Consider the following 15,461-nt stretch of genomic DNA (forward strand, 5'->3'; position numbering starts at 1 on the left):
ATTATGTTGCTACTCATTTGAGAAGAAGAACCTGCTTGCATAAAACCTGTAATTTTTGGGCAACTACTGGTACTTAAAATACTAAATACAGGACTTCTACAAGAACCTTGAAAAGAAGTCACTTCCCCCTCTGTAAGTAGAAGCAAAAAAGATGAAGCTTCTTTATAGAACAACTTTGACTCCAAAGCCTGAAATGCTTCCAGTATCTTCCTGTATTTCACAGCATCTTTAATTCTCTACAGCTCTAACCAGACACTTTGGTCACTTTCCATCCCCACACTAAAGCAAGGACTTCTACTGTCTTAGACACACATTTTTTTTTGTGGACAGGCTGAGATATAGCATCAAGAATTCAGAATGGAAGGCAGGAAACATGTTGGGTTTTGGTTTTATTTTAACCATGGTGATCCCAAAATTGTCTCAGTTTTAATAATTCACTCTTATCAACACTAGGTAACTCCAAACAGAAAGCAACATTAAGCATGGAGTTCAAACATCTGTAGCAACACCCAAGTCTTTTTTTCATTAAACCCGCCCCCCCAGTTACTATTTAAAATGTAGTTAAAATATTGTTTTTAAATTCTTTGTGAAACAAACCCATCATTTATCATATTTATCTCTGAAGTAAGCATTACTCTATGAAATGTTTACATGGTACGGACTTTCTCTACAGATACACCACTCATATATACTAGTATATGTTGCTTTTTATTTTAACAGATGTTTTCTTATACAATCTGTCATATCTCCTGCTCCAAACACATTAAATCCACCAGAATAATATGTAAAGGTGCACAACTACAACTGATGGGAATTTATTTAAAATTAATTTTTAACATCATTCCTATTATGATCCTACTAAATTATATGCCCTTTTGAAAAACATGTATATATGAATCTAAACAACAGAAAAATTAATGTAAAATAAATTAATTTAAAGCAGCAGTTATATACTTGCTGTTATACATCATGTCTGTTACTGGAGGTCAAAAGCTAAACAGAAGGAAAATGAATGACAAAAAAATTCCAAGAATCTACTAAGAAGATTCTAATAATGCTCCCAAGCTCAACTGGCAATTCTATTAGGTAGCATAATTATTTTAATCTTGGTTTCACTTATGTATAATGGTGTAATAATGTTGCTGTTTGATATATAGTAAAATCTGTTATTTGCACTATGAAGGCAGTGAACTTTCAATTGCTCAGTTCTTAATGAACAGTTAGTTATACAAGCAAAATTTAAGTTAATTTAAAACTGACATTAAAAAAAAAAAAAACAAAAAAACAAACATACTAAACCAGAAAAAAATTTGGTCACACATTAAAATAAGATGGTAGGATGGCATAAACACCTTTTACCCAGCAGCTGCTTAAGATTATCATACCCTACTACTATATTCTACAGTTTTCATAACTGTACTTAAGCAAATGATCCTGACCTAACAGCTCAGAACACAGTGAAACCAATGCTAATAGGTTCAGCAAGCAGCTCAGAGCTCTGTGAGAAAACAAAAATCTCATAAAGTTAAAATTATGGATATTTTTTCCCAAATTAGGCATGCAGAAATCAAATTGAGATTAGGTAGCTAATATACTCCCTTTATCCAACCACTCAATGTACAAGTGTAGTGAACATTCAGCCTGAATTTTGAAAATCCAGTTCCACGTGACAAACACATGACATTACAATGTAAGTATTGAAGCTCTTAATTATAAAAACTGTGCACCTGTTTTCTGGAGTACAAACATAACGAAACCATGAACAACAGAAGCACAAGTCACAAGAAGTTTGAGAATAACTTTTATTTAATAAAACTTGTTTTATTTTAATAAAACTTGAAACTGTTTCCAGCATATTCAACAGCACTGACTGCCTAAAGAATACAATGAACCCCTTCAAATGTAAGGTTAAATCTTACACAAAAGTAATGCTTTTTGAAAAAGAAACTGTATACTAATTTATGTCAGCAAAAAAACTTCACTTTCCCTAAATAAGCTTTTGCTAGGTATACCAACAGGAAGAATATACTTTAGATTTATAGGACCAGAAATTATTAGTATAAACCTGCATTTCGATGCAACCTACTTCTGATCTGCAACTCATCATTTCCAATCAATATATGGTCACTCTCTACAGTTATTTATCCAGAACACATGGAAAAGCAATACACTTTCACAAAGAGAGTTTTGCAGTTATATGCAGTGTAAGACAACATGAAATTCTTTTTTCCTAAGGAAATACTGGTATTACAGTAAAACATCTGCTCTTAAACAAAACAGTCTTCTGGCCCTTATAATACTTAAAGTTATGCAAAAAGATTAAATTTCTGTGTCCTTTTTCACAGTATAATTATCTTACCTTTCTTCTGAGTTGTACAGCCGAGCAAGCCCAAAATCTGCAAGCTTTATCTGCCCTCTGGTGGGAAAAGCAAATAATTATTTAGTGGTTAATCCTGTTAAGATTTTCTCCCCACAAATCAGGTGAAGTTTGAGATTTTGAGACAGCTGCAACTGACCTTTATCAAACTACATTATAAGGAAGCAATGCCTTACAATCTGTGCATCTCTTTAGTAAACAAATACACTGACTCACTGAACAGCAAAGACAAGTAAGCAAAATTAGGTATGCTCATCAAATGGCATTTACATCACAGGATGTTAGTAAAAATTTAGGTGTATACTGTCAAGTATTCCAACTGGTAACTTTGCAAGAAAAAAATGGAGGAAACTGCTATTTTCTCACACCTCACTGCTAGCATAAGCAGTAGTACTAGCAACAATCAGCAGTCATACTTCCTTCTAGGAAACTGTCAAAGTCCTGTCCTGCTCTCATGAAGTTTAAATACAGCCTTTAAATCAGGGTGACTGACCAGATAAGGGCTTCTATTTTTGCCATCAGTCAACTTGCTGAATAACACAGCCCCGTTTTATAAGAGGAAGAGTAGAAGATGGGAGGGCTTGCTTAACAGTTTCCATAGCTAAAAGGCACTGCTCAATCACCAGAAGTTCCTACTATCTGTAAAGTCTGCAACATTTAAATAGAAAGCTATCTGCAAAAGCTTCTCTAATAGAAGAATTTCATGTTGGAATGTTACATGGGCTTTTTTGTTTTTGTATTATGAGCTTTTAAAACTTCCATCACTTTCAAATACATAAAAATGCTATTTTCAAATCAATTTTGTTCCATCAAATAAAGGCAATACTTGCTGATGTATGTAAGAATGACCATTTTGTGATAATAAAATGACAGGCTAGGGATTTCATTCCATTTTTCCCCTCAGATGTGTGCTTGGAATTACTGTAACACTTGGAAAAACACCTATAACAAAAAAATGGTCCTCTCAAGCTTACATGCTTATTCCTCAGACTGTATTTGTGGAAGATGAATGAATTTTGGAACAGACATTTAAGTTGGGTGCCTAAAAGACATATAATCCATGTGTTTGGCCTCAGGCTGTAACTGGTAATGAGATTTTAAATACACAGGCTTAGAATTATTCAGATAAACTATCAACTTTCTCTTCTTCTAGCACAGTTTTCTAGAAATATCTAAGGATGCTCAAAAAATATCTTCAAATCAAAAAATGTGTCCTGAATTGGAGAAAGCTCCATCTCTACTATGATGCACACTTCTCCACAGTCAAGTTACACCTCAGAGTTCCCAAAAGTGCACAGTCAGCACCACCACTGAAGATTACCAGCCAAGCCAGATGAAGTGAACATGCACAGTGAGAGATGTAAAGGTATGTGTACAGCTTTTTTAAGAGTCTGTTTCATCATCTGGCCAAAACTGCAGTAGGATGCAGAACTGAAAATAAATTCACACTAATTTGTTGTAAGAGAAGAAGGTAGAAAAAAAAGGAAAATTTAAATTTGAGATAGCTGGGACAAAACTAGAGTCCTAACAAAAGAGACCCTTGATCCATTTTATTTTGCCCAGTATTTAAATCTTCAATAGGAGCTGCAAATTTTAGGAAGAACAAGAAAATTTCCTCACTTTGAGGCCTATCTTCCTTTTACTTAACCAACACCCACAATTACTGAGTTAAGGATGCTAAACAGGTATTCCTGTCTATTCCATCTGCAGGTGTTAATGACCTTGTCCATGAATGTCTTTTATCTTTTCAGATCTCCTGACCTTACTCAGAAAAATCCCTTCTGACAACAAATCCCAGAATCCTGACCATGTGCTCTATGGATACTCTTTTTTTTTGCTGCTATAAACCTTGCTCTAACAGCTGCTCCCTTGTTTTAGTACTGCTGGATTTGATGAACATTTCTGTACTGAAGTCATCTGCCATCTGTACGCAGGGTTTTTATTTGCTGCTGATGAACATTGAGCAAAATAATGTTTACTTATACAATTTGTAATTACAAGTGGTTGAATAAACAAATTCTTCTCCCAGTTTGACTATGTCTGTAACTGCAAGCTAAAGCATGTCTGAACATGCTTTATTGAAGAGTCTTTTAAAGCATTACCCTGACTGATGGAGATAAAGACCTCTGAATTATGTCAAAGAACCAGCCTAGCCACACTTCATCTTGGAATGAGATGGCAAAAAAACACCCAAACCAAACCAAAAAACCACAAACACTTATGTCCTAAAATTGTTTTAATGTATTTGAACTCAGTTAATTTCCCCCCATAGTATGGCCTAAAAGATTAAAGTTCCTACTGTTTTAAAACAAATAAATTTAACAAACAATCGCAGGACCCAATGTTAAGCAGCAACATTAACACATCAGTATTTTACAACCAATTTTAAAGAAACTAGGCAATATCAAAAAGTTATGTTAAAGATTTAAAGCAGGTAAACTTTGAAGATTAAAATAAAGATAAAAAGATGTTGTTAACACACAATTTTTAACATTTAAGTAATATCCATACCTATTATTTAGTAGAATATTTGAACATTTGATATCTCTGTGCAAAAAGTTCTTCTTATGGCAATAGGCTAATCCCTCCATCAGCTGTCTCATAAAAGATTTAATATGATTTTCATTAAAATGAACCAAACCAGATTCCAGCAGTCCCATCAAGTCATGGTCCATATACTCAAATACCAGGTAAAATGCACCTAGAAAAAGAGAGGGCAGTAGAAACAGAGAGAGAAAAATTGATTTAAAAGCAGTCAAAAGTACTGCTGCTCCAACTTTTGAAACTTGAAAGCACTTTTCACACATCTGTTGGTATTTCCTACAATATTTAAAGCTGTAACTCATACCCAATAACAGCAATAAAATACAGTGCAGTTAAATGTTTTCATAAAATTTCTTTTCCATGTAAACAGTTATACTAATCAAATGTTTATGAAAGCAAAAATACAAGGCTACTACATGATGCTTGTACTCTTCCTACGGTTCTAAATATCCATCTGTTTGGATGGGGAGAAATCTAGAAGCTTCCAGTGTGGAATTGGGTCAAAAATAAGCCTTTCATTCTCAGACTAATAATACCTATAAGACAGGACAAAATGGGAAAGCAGAACTAACCTACTAGCAATAGAAGCTCTGCAAAGATGGAGTTCATATTCCAAGTTGCCACATGCATATATATTCAGCATTAAGGAATCTGGTCTTATCTCATATTAACCTGTGTAATTCCATATATAAAGCTGTAAAAGTCAAGACTCTTTGTAAGTATTTTTTAAAAAGTAAAAGGCTTGGTGCTTCAAAAGCTGCAATAACCAAACCAATCTCCAGCACAACCACTACCAGTAACCTGTAGATCTACTTTTTACTAATAATTCTTCCCCTTCTTCTTAACTCGTGGAGAGAAGATGGTGCAGTCCCTGAAGAGCACTAGTGACAATGAAAAAACCCCAATCAAGTGGGCCTGTCAACCTTCCATATTTAAAAGCCTCCCTCAGCAAGATTTCAAAACTACCACTCTAAAGTACAAATAACTTCTGCTGAACAAACACTCAATACAGGTTCTAGGTCCCAAATAAGAATTTTCAATTCAGAAGCTAGTGAAAGTCTTGGAGCAAAATGAGAAATCAGCTTTCCAGAACATACATACAGTCAAATCCTAATGAACTGACTTCTTGTCTTATATAGTAGCTGAAAAGGGAAGAAATAATGCTAAATCCATCTGTTATTTAACAAAAATAAAGAGATTACTCACACAGTAAGTGTTAAACTTGTAATGAAGATGAATGTTGTACAGCTAAACCACAGGCCATTGCATAAGACACTCAAGAGTTCATTGTTTTAAATTTAGGACCTATTGTTCTGCTCTGTTATACAGAGGAAGCAAAATACTAATCATAAAATAGCCCCATCGCTATGTACAGAAGAGATGGATTAGGAGGTAAATCAAGCCAGTACAAGCTGAATTCACCACTTCAGAAGGAAAGAAGGAAGTATTAAGAGCCATAAAGAACCAAAAGTCTGCTGTGTTACTATTTACATAACTGAGCTCACCAAAGCAGTTTACCAGTTCAGTATGGTAAAAACATCATCTTTTAAAACAACAAAGCTAGCAAGCTGGTGTTAGGTCTACATCACTGACAACTGCTGATGTATACTTTAAAATGTCTTGAAACAAAACACCCAATATGAATGCTGCTGTGGCAGAATAATCTAGGTGGGCCCTACAGAGAATGTCACTCAACAAAACTGTACAATGATCTTGGTATCTTCTTGCTGTGGAATACAAAGGCAAGTTAAATCTGTCATGGCAGCAGTCCACACTGTGCACACGACAAGGATGAAGACTGGGAAGGGTCAATGGGATTGCAGACCTGCTAAGTGAGAACAGCTGAAAACAGTCTTCTTACTCATATGCAAAGCAGCCTCCAAGCCTGGAGCATTTTTCTGCTCTGCCACTGTCTCTGGGGACTTCTCACCACTATTTATAATGAAAAATCACAACTGGTACCCTCATGCAAGAAGGAAAGCTGACAACAAGGCAGACAGTTCACACATAAAACAGAGCAGTACCTGGGAGGTGACATCTGACTATTTAAATTCTTTGCAAGTCTCATCAGGAAACACAGACTGGAAAATTATAAACATTAAATGGTCTTCCATATCAGACCAAGAGCAAATGCACAGATCCATACATTTGTGCATTACTACCTACTTAATATGTACATATTATACAATGTTAGAATTTGTTCTAAAAAGAAAAACTGTCAAAATTGAATCTTCATTTGCTACGAGAAGCTATTAAAATTAGCCTACCTAGCCATGAAAATCTAACTATTAAAACCCAATTTTCAATATTAGTCCAACTATATTTAAAAGTGACTGTGGCTGCTAAAAAAGGTATCAAGTAAACTGAATTGAAACTTGTTAAGTTTATTTCTAGACAAACATGGTGCCCTTTTCTGATAAAGGTCTACAGTTTTAGCCAACAAAACAGTTATATTAGTTCACTTGCTCATTTCAAATCTCCATTGGTTTTCATCAGATTGTTGAATCTGGTCATTCCCAAGAGGGAAAAAAGCTATAGATATTCAGGAAGAAGAAACCAGTCACAGAAGGCTTCGCAAATAAACTATGCACAGAAGTCTGTTAAGCAGCAGTCTGTTTACGACAGCATAGTCTGAGTTTGATTTTGCTTCATCCTTTAGTTCAATTAAAACAAAAATGCCACACAAATATCCATTTCTTAGAAAGGCAAACATTAACAGAAAAAATAACTGTTCTTTCCTTGATAAGGCCAAGATGTTTGACAACTTGGAGGTTACATTTTAGAATTACCATTTGTTTAATCCTAGCTTTTACCAATATCCATGTTTCTGGCAGCAGTGTCATAAAAACACCAAAAGCTCTGTTACAGTGAAGCATATACAACTGAAATTAACTCAGAATAACTTCATTTTAACATTAGTCATCTTCCTGCTGCTATGTTAAAGACCTGCACTTTCCAATAAGTAAGAACTTGTGGGGTAGGATGAAATCTACAGTCCATTTCCACGTGCTACAACAAAGCATTAACAAGGGGTTTCTGCCTTGGGTGCCCAATTTTCTTCGCTAATACCACACATCTCATCTCCATTCCTTCATCTACTAAAACAAAAAGAAACCTTGATGTCACTGCATGTTGATGAAGCAGCAGCTGGAAGAGCTGAACAGTAGTAATATTGCCTACTTCTGAATATGCAATAAGCAATAGCTGGCTCTCTTTGGGATGTGCACAATAAATAAAGGAGACTCACATGGATGGAAACAATCCTCGCCTCACTCCTTTTGTTAGCACTTAAAAAAATTAATCTTTTTTTACCATTTTATCAGTTAAGATTGATAAGGGTCAGAAAGATAGATACCAGTTTAGAATAATTAAAGATTAACACATTTCCTCCTCCTGTTCATGTATGTCAAGTCATGGAGCCCTAATAGTAGTTTTCTTAACCAAAACATTAAATGAGCAGGGGTATGATGAAATAATGCTATCCATACAAGATGGGTCACTTCATAAAACACTGCACTCATGATCTGTAATAAACAAAGAATTTTCTGAGAAGCCAAAAAGCTTAAAAAAATATATTTTGTATTTTTTGCTACATAGAAAGGCTTTGGATTTTTTTTGACTGTCATAAAATCAAAAAGATGCAAAGTAGAACATCAAGTTACACATTTGTTTCCAAAGTAAGATACACTGCTACAAGCTGGGTAGGGCAGGGCAGAAGGGAGCAGCCAGGAATAATGACCCAGAATCATACAGAAGTGACATCTTTTAAGCAAGTATTTTCCAAATGTGATTTCATAGGAAGGGTGTTTGGATTTTCTCAAAATGTCTGATTAGATAGAGATCAGAGGAACCAGGAGACTAGAAATGCTTTATTATACGCAAATTTAAATTAATTTCTTGTATAAATGCATTATGACCGTATCTGAAAATACAGCAATGCTTTAAAAAAGGGATCCCTGCCTCATTCACTGCATGGTATAGAAAATGCTGAGTTGCTGAACAAATTTCAACATTTTGCTCCACGCTCACTGTTCTGAATGAGACTCCATCAGATTTTCATTTTGCTAATAAGCCTCCTCAGCTTCTTCTATGCAATACATAGAATTTTCGCCCTTGATTGATTAAAGATAATTGAGGTATATTTACTCTTCCATTCCCTTAACATTTCTCTTCCACTGCTCAAAATTCAATAAACTGTCCAGCAATTCCTTGAAGTTCTTTATATTTAAATTCCTTAAAGTCCCTTGAAGAGATATCAATCTTTTCTTTCTACTCACATTTTACAAACCTATTTTCTAATTTGCAAAACATAAAGGGCACAGCCATCAAATCAGTCACTTAGGACTAAAAGAAAGCACCACTGACAAACTCATTTTTCCATTTAGATATTACAAAACTTACTGAAAAGACAAATTTAGCTTAGTCAAAAGATAACTTTTTTTTTTTCATTTTTACATTTGCACCCAACATTGTTTTTATTTGATGACAGTGCTATTCCTCATTTCAAGTTCAATTAAACTTTCCTCTTGAAACAAATCCAACCTGAAGGTCACACACATGGAAGCATGTTCTGAAACAGATGGCATACAGAAGCCCTGGAAATAAATACTATCTTTTCCCGTAACAGACTACACAGAAACAGGAAACCAAACAAAAAACTCAAAGCAGAGGAAAAGTAAACCTAATGTATCAGAAATCTTTGATTAATAATCAGGGATTTTTCTCGTTTTGCCATAATATAGATCAAGCTGCAAAGTCATGGAATTAGGTTTGCACTGATCCCAGACCAGGGTTCAGCACAGCTCAGACAAACAGGAAGCACCACTCAAGCAGTCACTTTACTACTGATAACTTTGCTGTAGCATGAGAACTGCTTGGGTATAAAGTTTCTACCAGCTATTTCAGGAGCAGCAAGCCACGCTGCAGACCATTAGAGGTTTATGGAATTTCATAGAATCATAGAATTAGCCGGGTTGGAAGGGACCTCAGAGATCATCTAGTCCAACCCTTGACCCACCGGAGCAGTTGCTAGACCATGGCACTGAGTGCCACATCCAGTCTCTTTTTAAATGTCTCCAGGGACGGAGAATCTACCACCTCACCGGGCAGTCCATTCCATAGCCATTTAGATCAGCTTGGTTTTACTCATTTTCCCAGGAAACCCAGGTAAAGCTAGGTAAATCACAAGTAGAAAAGGAACCCTGAGTGAAGTACACTTTGGTGACTACATGATTGCTGTCACAGATGCCTTCTAAACCACAAGCTTTCAGACTAAGTACTCCTTGAGAAATTAACCCTCTAGTCATATGACAACACCCCACAGTGTTCTTTTAATATGGATACTACAATACTGTCGAGATAAATACTGACTTCATTCCTTTAAAAAAGTCTGTTAATTCACACTGCAAAAAACAAAAAACCAAAAAAAACCCAAAACCAACAAGACAACACCACCCTAAAGTATCATAAGAAAATTACAGAAGCACACAGATATAACTCAGAGCTTGCACAAGAAAACAAAAAAACAAGCTGAGATGTTACCCAGATCATTTAATATAGTCTCACACACAAGATTTTACATCCTCCCTCAGGGTTAGCAATTAAAAATGCCTCTGTCATTCAAAAGAAGGAAGAAGTGTTAGTCAGTACACCTACTGGTTTTACATTAACAATGCAAACCAAATCAATCTCCACAGATTTAGTAAAAAGAGATCAAGGCAGCCCCATAGCTAGACTGATAAAGAGGCAACTGAGAATAGCAGGACCATCTCAGGTGCCCAAAGCTGAAAGAGACACTTAAGTGAGCTAAATGAAAGACTCGCTAAAAAACCAAACCAGAGATGACAAAATACTAAATAAAAGGCCTTTTTTCCAGTCATTTACTTTATAACTAATGAGGTGGCTCAACTAACCTAGTTTATGAGGAAACAGCTCTGTGTTTTCAACTTTTGTTTTAAATCTTTTTTTTTCAATTACTACTGAACAGGAAATGTCACACAAGCTTTCTCAGAAAAACCAAACCAAACCAAAAACCACAAAAAACCAAAAAACCCCCAAACATAACAAAAAACAACAACAAAAAAATCACTAAGAGAAGATCAGCTTCCACAAAGCACAATCCTCCTGCTCCAAACTCTGCTCAAAAAGAACATGAACTGAAGTTCATAAACATGAACTGTAATGTGAAATACCTCTGAATAAATGAAAAGGGAAAACAAAGGAAAGTTTAACTGCCATCAGACTTGGTTGCAAGCACTAAGTGACAGGCTGCTTCTACACCCTCAGTTGCTCCTTCACTAGCTCACCACAAGAAACCACTTAAATAAATAATCGGAGTTCTGAAATTTTAGGGGAAAAATGAACAAAAGCTATAGCTCATCAATGCTATCAAGTCAAACAAGGCTTTATGTCCCGAGAAAAGCAGAGGAGGTTTTAGAAGTATGTTCAGCAGACTTCTCATGCAGCTATTACAAAGATACACACCCACCAGAAAACATCAACACTGAGTCTGATATTCCCATCCTCAAGCTTGTACGTTCACCCATCTCCCTGTGACAGGTAGGGGAGAAAAGCCTACACAAGAAACATACAAAATGGATACTCATTCTGGCCAAATCCCACATAGACATTTCTGATGGTGCCTCAGAATCAAGATGTTACATTACCCATTAGTAGCCAGAAAATGCCATTCTCCAACTTCATCATCAAGCATGCCTCACAAACAATGAAGACTGCAAAAGGAAAAACTTCAGATCTTCAGTGCAGCAGACCCGTGTATAACCCACTCAGCTGTGTATGTGCCCATCCCACATAAATAACTCTGCTATCTGATGCGCTGTACATCTGTTAATGGAAATACCCTTATAGGTAAAACACTACTGTGTTAGTGTTTCTTTTTCTAATGGCTTGTCTAGGAAAAAAAAAAAGCAATCCCATCTATTAAAGCTATTCCTATTGTTAAACTTACATGCTAAGCTGACCAGGAAAAAACCACATTTTTCTTCCATTTTTTTAAAAAGTAAAATGCCATTGAAAATATTGAGGGAAATCAAATACCCTAAAGTCTGCAAGACACAGAATTACATCACTTAAAAACATGTAACGTAGTTCAGACAAAGCTGTACAAGCCAAGCCACTGCTGTTTTGCATGTCAATGTTGCCATCTTAAAAAGTATCCTTAAAACAAGTACCAAGTGTGCCAAATATTTACACAAATGTCAGAAAACTAGATTTGCTACAATACACCCCAAAAACCTTAAGAAGGTAGACTAGTAATTAAGAAGGTAGACTAGTAATAGATCAGGTTATGATAGGTGTTCTTATACACAAATTAACTCTGCCTAAGACATCACTACTGCTTTTATAATGGTTCCCTTTTAAGCCCATCAGTCTGCTTATGTGTTTGCAATGTTTTACTGTAAAAATGACTGAGAAATACTCTTACTTGTATTTCTTTGCTGTATAATGTGTACTAAAATTCAGCCACAATGTCTCAGCTATAAATCCCTATTTCAGAACTATCTACTCATTAGGGAAATGCAGAATGCAGTGCCTGAAAAAAAAATTCCATCTTTTCACAGACAAATCATAATAGCACAGTCTCATTATCATGCTAATGCTTTCAAGAGACTATTCGAACGTAATTTTATTCTAATATCTCTAGAGAAGCCTCATCCCCTTGCAAATTTTCCAAAAATATAAGGGTTTCAATAAGCCGTTAAGTAAGAATAAAAAAATAAATGGAAAGCAAGATCAAAAGCACATATACATACTTGAACAATAAAAATACACTTGAAACTAATGAGACACACAGTTTGAAGTACACACACACACACAAAAATTACAATTTATTGATAGACATGGCACCAAGCAGAAAGGGAGAAAATTAATTAATGTGTCATTAAGTTTTAAGTTGAGACTTGGTGTGGTCTCATTAGCCAAGTGGGTTAGACCTAATTAAAACTCAATACAAGATTCATATGAATAGCCTAAACTGGCTGTTGTAGACTGTCAGGGTTGAGAATGAGAGCTGACCACTGAACCTGCACATAGCTGGAGAAACTCTTCTGCTAGATGCCTTCTCCATTTAAACACAACACAAATAAGCCTGTCAGTACTGGGGTACTTCTTCATTTAACCTGCTTCTAGCCTTCAAGATACATGTTTCATTTTGAAAAGAGTAACAGAAGCAAAACTGAAACAAAACCAAGGCCTACAATGAAAAACATCACTTCAGCATTGAAGCTACAGTACCCTAAATTATATGGTAAAATACTTACAGGAAAATAAAAAGCTAAAAAAGCTCACAATTAAGAGCTTCCTATTGTTGCTGGCTTCCCTAATCTGTGACTGTCAAGAAGTGAAACATCTGTTCCTCTCCAGAAATACTGGAATCGGGTAAATTTTTTAACCCATAAAATACTTGCAAAAATGTTTCTATGAGCAAAAGGTATAGCTGAGTTAAATAAATACATTCTATTAGTCATGAAGTAAAAACTAAAATCCTTTGTCAAGCACTATTATTTGCAAAGATTTTATAATGACTCTTAACTTCAAGTCTAGTGTAGCAGACTTCTGTCTGCATGTGACCCTGTGCTGGCGTACATACCTTTGTCCTTCTTAAAGTCTAAAGCATCTTCCTTATCTGTCACTATTTCCTTCATGTTGATAATGCTTTGGTGATTAAGCTGTCGAAGAATCTTAATCTCCCGAATAGCTGTAATTGGAAAACCTTCTTTTTCATTATCCAGACGTACTTTCTTTAGTGCCACCATTTCCCCTAAGAGGAAATTTAAATAAAAAACATTGATTAGCAACCAAACTATGGGATTTTGTATTGAATTTGCTTGATTGTTTTTAAAAGCCTTCCCATTTGTTACTATTTCTGAATGGATTAAACAGGTAAATATTTCCATAAACTATGCTGAATGGAAATAGAATGAACTTTTTTTTGGAAAAAATCACCTGGAAAAGCAAAACTATAAATGCAAATGTTTAGCTACGCACTCTTAAGTCCTGTCCTCTTCCCGTGTATCTCACTCCCATTATGTCCTGATACTCCATACTGCTTCAACTTAAAAACTAACGTTTTCAAACTGAGACAAGTGCAGGTGAAGAATGAAGAAGGACTTAAAATTACACTGCTCTTTTTCTTCCACAAATCAGAGAGAATGAACTGTGGCTGGTGAACTACCCTGTGTGATTCAGTTAGTGCTGCAGTGGAAAATTAACCAGCATTCAAAGCAGGCATAAATAAGAAAAGAGCAAGCAGTCACAGAACGCTATCCATTTAACATAAAATGATCAAGCAACATACAGCACATGTGAAGAATCAATTCCAATGCCTTATCTGTTTAAAAATAATGACAACATTTTGAAGTATCACAGTAGCGACTGATTGCTCATTTGAGCAAAAGCTTAACATGAACTTTGAAATTTACATCACTGTTGTAAAGTTAGTTCTACTGCAAGAAAAACACAATCTGCAGCACTTCAGGACTGTGTTGCACAGAGACAAATTTTCTTCCTACTATCAGCTATTGACTACTAGAGACATTAGAGGGCAGAATTTTACTTAAAATTTCACAACATAAAAACAAGATCATAATATCTTATTCAATTTAGAATTGTAAGGTTATATTTTTTTTTTTAACTTACCTGTATCTTTATCTCTGGCTTTGTAAACCTGTCCATAAGTGCCTTCACCAATAATACCAATGATATCAAACTTATCCACGCAGCGCTTTCCCCAGTCTATTTCTTTTTCTTTTGTTTCACCATGTCGTGGTCCACATATTCTAGAAATAACAAGCTTTTCTAAGAATACAGCTGATGTATTTAAGGATTGTCATAGCCTTGAAAAAAAACCCCAACACTGAATATTTATAAAACATTATTACATTATAAAACATACTACCATTAATAGGCAACAAACCATGCAGCTTAATTCAAACCTCACGAATATTTAAAAACTCATTAAAAAGCAGAAATGTTTAAAGCTAAACAGATTCTAAAGAAACCATTACAACTTCTATTTGCTTGACAGGCTTTAAAAAAAAAAAAAAAAAGGTAATAAACATACTTTGGTCTTCTCTTGCTGTGTGACTGAACTACTGGTTTCTTTTCTTCAGGACTTTTAGAAAGCTCAGCTCCTCCAGGCAGCTCGGGTGGAAGTGGCAAATCTGCAAGCAGGTGGCGAAGTTTCTTCTCTGCTTCTTTAACTGACTTCACAGAGAGATTCTCTCGCAAACTATTTTAAAAGACAATTTTGCTAGTAAGTTGAACACCACAGAATAAAATTAACACACATAAAGGAAAACCTTCTGGAAGGATTTTTGAAAATACATTCTAGGTTTCTGACGCATCAACAATTTTTGAAATCTCTTCTTTTAGAATTTGCAGGACTTTGATTTATGCTTTACAAATTACTCAGAAACAGGTCTCTGGAAGACACGCAGCTAACTACCAAAATTCTACAGACACTATGAAATCAGATCTTTATGGTAAAAGCTGAGGTCAGATGACACAGCAAGCCTTACCA

The 15,461-nt window shown here is 35.3% G+C and overlaps 1 protein-coding gene across 5 annotated transcripts in view; it reads right to left on the reverse strand.

The window, feature by feature from the left end:
• CDK13 (cyclin dependent kinase 13) overlaps positions 1 to 15,461 on the reverse strand; it is a 45,154-nt gene that overhangs the window by 14,222 nt on the left and 15,471 nt on the right. For all 5 annotated transcript variants that reach the window (XM_030444163.1, XM_030444160.1, XM_030444162.1 and 2 more), the window contains exons 3-7: positions 15,003 to 15,170; positions 14,579 to 14,718; positions 13,530 to 13,700; positions 4,889 to 5,078; positions 2,360 to 2,416 (exon numbers count right to left, since the gene is read on the reverse strand). In XM_030444163.1, coding sequence (XP_030300023.1) covers positions 2,360 to 2,416; positions 4,889 to 5,078; positions 13,530 to 13,700; positions 14,579 to 14,718; positions 15,003 to 15,170 — 726 coding nt within the window. The remainder of the gene's footprint in view (positions 1 to 2,359; positions 2,417 to 4,888; positions 5,079 to 13,529; positions 13,701 to 14,578; positions 14,719 to 15,002; positions 15,171 to 15,461) is intronic.

Source organism: Calypte anna, chromosome 2, assembly GCF_003957555.1.
Source record: "Calypte anna isolate BGI_N300 chromosome 2, bCalAnn1_v1.p, whole genome shotgun sequence".
Taxonomy (NCBI): domain Eukaryota; kingdom Metazoa; phylum Chordata; class Aves; order Apodiformes; family Trochilidae; genus Calypte; species Calypte anna.